General features: G+C 29.0%; 1 protein-coding gene across 1 annotated transcript in view; it reads right to left on the minus strand.

Moving 5' to 3' along the window:
- Positions 1 to 1,455: 1,455 nt before the first annotated feature.
- Positions 1,456 to 5,183, minus strand: part of LOC105623127 (glucose-6-phosphate 1-dehydrogenase-like) — a 12,430-nt gene continuing 8,702 nt past the window's right edge. Inside the window, 6 exon segments of the mRNA XM_012204524.1 lie at positions 1,456 to 1,693; positions 1,758 to 1,918; positions 2,005 to 2,210; positions 2,281 to 2,879; positions 3,205 to 3,569; positions 4,536 to 4,657. Of these exon segments, the coding sequence (XP_012059914.1) occupies positions 1,603 to 1,693; positions 1,758 to 1,918; positions 2,005 to 2,210; positions 2,281 to 2,879; positions 3,205 to 3,569; positions 4,536 to 4,657 (1,544 nt within the window). The 3' untranslated portion in view covers positions 1,456 to 1,602.

Below are 5,183 nucleotides of genomic sequence, written 5' to 3' on the forward strand. Positions count from 1 at the left end.
TAACTTACTTATACGTATACTTACGTAAGTTACTATATATATTAATTATTATATATATATATATATATAGTATATATATATATATATATATATATATATATATATATATCCATGTATAGCTGATCTTAAAGAGTTGAATAGTAGAATTAAGTTGCAAAATTTAAGTGCTGTATCTTTATGCAAGATGATCGGCTACTGCTTACCTCTGGTACACTTAGAATAAAGTTTTTCACAATATAGATATATATATATATATACATGCAGCAAGTCAACTTTCTCTTATTTATTTAACGTAAGTTACACATTTGAATAATCTCACACAGATCTCTAGTGCTGTATAATTTATGTTATCAAATACACTTGTACAGAATGCCATGACTGGTATCATACATATGTTTCGATTGTCAAGATTTAATAAAACTGATCTAAATAGGAAGACTGATTCACATTCTCTCACTTCTCAATCTTGATCTTGAGATAGCCTTAATATTAGATGGAAGTATTTCTGTAAATAGGTTCGTTCTTTGTGGCTGAATTTGCTCTTACATCAACAGTTCAGTGCAGAATTTGATTGAGCAAGAGTGCAGAATGAAATATAAAAAATGTGAATATCAACATAAAAGTTAAACAATTTTAAACGTCATATAATTAAATTAATTTATAATTTAATATAATTTGATTTCTCAAATAAAGAAAAAATTTCATTCTATTCATGAGAATGAAAAATGAAATCTAATCATTATAATTCTAATCATTATAATCTTGATTAAAAATGATGATGATAGTACATAATTTAATATGATAAATAAAAGAAAAATCTTAGGAGAATCTGTACATATAACTTAAAATGATTTTTCAAGCTGTGAATTGCAAAACCGAATATTGCATCCAGCTTTTAAGATTAATTCAAAAAGATATCAATATAAAATATAGAAAATGTTACTTGATATTATAATATTAATTTTATTATATACATATAACATACGTAACCTACAAAAACTAAAACAGTAATATTCAAATTAATGAAACTGAAAGTATGTATGTGTGTGTCTGTGTGTGTGTTTTTATATATATTTATACGCGCACGTATATTATTTTGAAAACATATTTTTATAATGTTAGAATATTACTGCTTTAATTTTAGTAGTATTACGAAATAATTAATAACGAAATAATAATTTTAGTAGTATTTCTGCTTCTTATTATCAGATCTTGCAGATTTGAAGGTCTAATATAAAAATTACAAAGAATGAACGTTATTGCTTTATTAAATACCGCTTATTTCAATGTATACTCAGCATTAATGTAGAAAGCTCAGCGACACCAGAACAAACCTTGTATTGTCGTACATGTAAAATCAAAAATAGATTCAATCAAATGTATAGATTTTCGATTATATAAAACGGAAAGAAATGATATATACAAATCTATACATATAAATATTACATATAAAATTGTATAAAAATTGTATATTACATATATTGTATAACGGTTTATCAAAATTTTTGGAATGTGACAGTCAATGATAACATTATTTTAAAACTTTCTAGACATTTTCGAATTTGTACTTTGCGTAAATTTCATCACAGTATCGGCATTGATTCACGGTTTGATCCATTTATATGAACCATAGTACGCGAAGTTATGTTTCTTCGCCATTTCGTCGGCTTCTTTCGGTCCCCGAGAGCCATACCTAAAATTTTTCACAAATAATATATTTTGTACGTTTAAAAATACTTACATTTCACGCTACATACTTATATGGAACCGGTAGAATTTTTTCTTTTTCGATTTGATGAAGCAGCGGCGTGAATATCCGCCATGCTTCGTGCAACTCGTCGTTTCGCACAAAATGCATTTGCGAACCGCAAAAGACATCTAAAATTAATCTCTCGTAGGCATCCGGTAATTTAAGGCCCTGGAGAAATGACATAATGAGAGCATAATGTACTTACATATTTCGATTCTAATTTGACAAATTCTTCTATCACTGAAGTTACTTACTTTGTATCTACTACCATAAGTGAAATCCAATTCCGTCTCTTCCATGTCGAACGTTATACCAGGTGATTTTGTCATCATTTTAATGTACAACGCTTCGCCTGGTTGCACTCTTATCACTAATTCATTCCTCTTTGCCTTTCCATCAAAAATATCACCTGGTACATCTTGGTACTGTACTCTTACTTCTGCTTTTCTTTCGTTTAGTGCTACGACATAACATGATTAAAGAAAAGAGGTTTTATTTGTCGAGAAATGAACTTTCTTCAATCTTCTTACCTTTTCCACATCTCAGGATGAACGGTACGCCGTCCCATCTCTCATTATTTATCTTTAATATTGCGAACGCGAATGTCGGCGTGTTCGAACCAGCTGGTACTGTGGTATCATCCAAGTAGCCCAAACGTGCCTCCGGATCCTCAGCATTTGGATCTCCGACGTATTGACCGAGAACTACCTGATTAAGCTGCACATTTTTGATACATCTGAGAACTTTCACTTTCTCGTCTCTGATATCATCCGGATGGCAAGACGCAGGTTTTTCCATGGCTACCAAGGACAAAATTTGCACTAGATGATTCTGCATCACATCTCTGATGATGCCAAACTCGTCGAAATAGCCGCCTCGACCCTGAGTGCCGAATGGTTCTTTGAATGTGATTTGCACTGAGGCTACATTGTCCCGATTCCATGTTGGGTTGAACACTCTGTTTCCAAATCTTAAAGTCATCAGATTCTGCACCATCTCTTTGCCGAGATAATGATCGATACGGTAGATTTGATCCTCGCTGAATAGCGTCGCCAAATGATCGGAGAGTTTCTGTGACGAGGCGGCATCACGGCCGAATGGTTTCTCGATTATAATTCTCGTCCATCCTCTGAAATTTGATATATTTTATATATGTACTTATATATAATTTATATCTAATTATATTTATACTTAATACATATTTTTAGTGGAATAATTTAAATTTAATACATATTTTTAATAGAATAATTTTAATTTTTCTGTATTTATATTATTCTACTAAATATACATTATTAGGTATATACATTCCACATATTTATCAATGAAATAATTTGGAACTTTGAAAATATAATTTTAATTTATCTTTTATTTTTTTATTCTTATTGCCTGCTTAATTATTTTGTTTTAAATGGAAAATTTATTTCGTGCATTATATATTTAAAATTCGTACTTACTTATCTCCCATACATGTAAGTCGAATGCGTGTCGTAACGCTTTCGTACACGTTTGGTGGTAACGCCAAATAAAATAGCCTGTGTGCAGTGTTCCCTTCCTCAAAATTTTCTAATTTACGATTCAGTTGTTCAAAATCTTTCTTCTGATCATAAGAGCCAGCGATGTAATGATTTAGCTTCCAAAATTCTTCATACTTCTCCTCTTCGTTTGACTTCACTTTCATGTACGGATGACATTTTTCACGTAATTGTTGTATTGTCAATTTACTTCTAGCGTAGCCGACGAAAGTAGTTGGTTTCGGCAAAAGATTGTCTCTGAAGAGCCACCAAAGAGTCGGATAAATTTTCTTCTTGGCAAGATCACCCTTTTCGTCATCAACAAATGTAATATTTAAATTAAAAATTGAAAATAAAATTTGCTAAATAAAAATGAATATGCTCATTAATTATTACACAGTTAATCTCCGAAAAATTACAATTAAATTTTAATATCCGAAAAAAGAAAATTTCGATTTGATATAGTTGAATTTCTGATACAGCAATTATGTTCCTAACTAAAACATATGTAATTATATAATTATATATAATTATTGAAAAACTGTTAAAAACTGCTTTTATAATATTGAATAATGCATAAAAATTAATACTTTATTGATTATTGATTGAGTGTTTTATGCAAAAACTAACGCCTGTAATGGCTATTTTTTATATTTATATTTTAGGAAATTCAACGGGGATAAAATTTCATTTATAATGTACAAAAGGTAAAAAAAACAATAACAAGTGAGGATAAATATGAATTTCATAAAGGAAAACTTTATCAATTTAAACTCTAACACGTTTGCATGATAATTTAATTTTTAACTGTATGCCGCTTTAAACATGAGTGAATTCATTATCAGTCAATAAATTTAACTCACAAAAAAAAAATGTGTGTCTCCGATGAATAAAGACCTTATCGCAAAGATGGCCGTAACTGAATCATAAAACATGAGTTGTAGATCATCAATGTTTGGTCAACTTACAAATACAACTACGACTTACATTCCATGATGCAATTACGGCCATCTTTATGCTTAGGTCCTAATAAATTAAATTGTTGTGTAAATTGAGATACTTAATTTATTATTCGCAAATGAATAAATAAATATATTCATTTAGAAAGGGTCTATGTTCCACTTGGCACTCGTGAGTATTATTTGTTCTTAATAAACAACAAGGATGAAATGATTTCAAAAGCTTTACAAGCATCAAGTGGAACATAAATTTAGTTGCAATTAATTTACTTTAATTTGTATATTTTATATTTTCTTTCAAAATTATAAACTCACAGATGCTCCAAAGGTAACAAACACGTGCGGGATGAGTCTATCAAAATGAGTTCCTTCCAGATGATCCATTTCTTCTGATTTCAGGGATTGCCTGATATACTGCAGGCTCTCCTCTGTTGACGCTCCTACGGTTGACATTAGTTTCCATTGAGTGACATTATAGTTTTATTTAATTTAATAGGATGTTTATTATTTCAAATTTTCAAGGGATTTCTTTTTTAGCCTTAAAATATATAATGAATTTTTGTGAGATTTTATTGATTGGATGGAGGGAAATTTTTGGAATTTTACTCTTAACTTAAACTTTGTTTTTTCTGAAAACATTGTTTTTTAATCATTTTTTAATAATGCAAAATACTGACAATAAATATGGCATACATATACATTCATATTAATATTCAAGTGTTTTACGAGTTTCTAAAAAAAATATCATAAAAGACAATACTCAATAAAATTATTTCATACAGTGAGCCTTTCCTGTCACTATCTTAAGGGGCAATCAATCAAAGGAACAGAGAATAGAAAATAAGAATTTTAATCTATCAAAAACTGAATATATATATATATATATATATATATATATATATATATCATATATAGTTCGTTAGTATAAGTAATTAAATTATTAATTTAATTTAACTTTACGTT

The sequence above is a fragment of the Atta cephalotes genome, assembly GCF_000143395.1.
Source record: "Atta cephalotes unplaced genomic scaffold scaffold00053, whole genome shotgun sequence".
Taxonomy (NCBI): domain Eukaryota; kingdom Metazoa; phylum Arthropoda; class Insecta; order Hymenoptera; family Formicidae; genus Atta; species Atta cephalotes.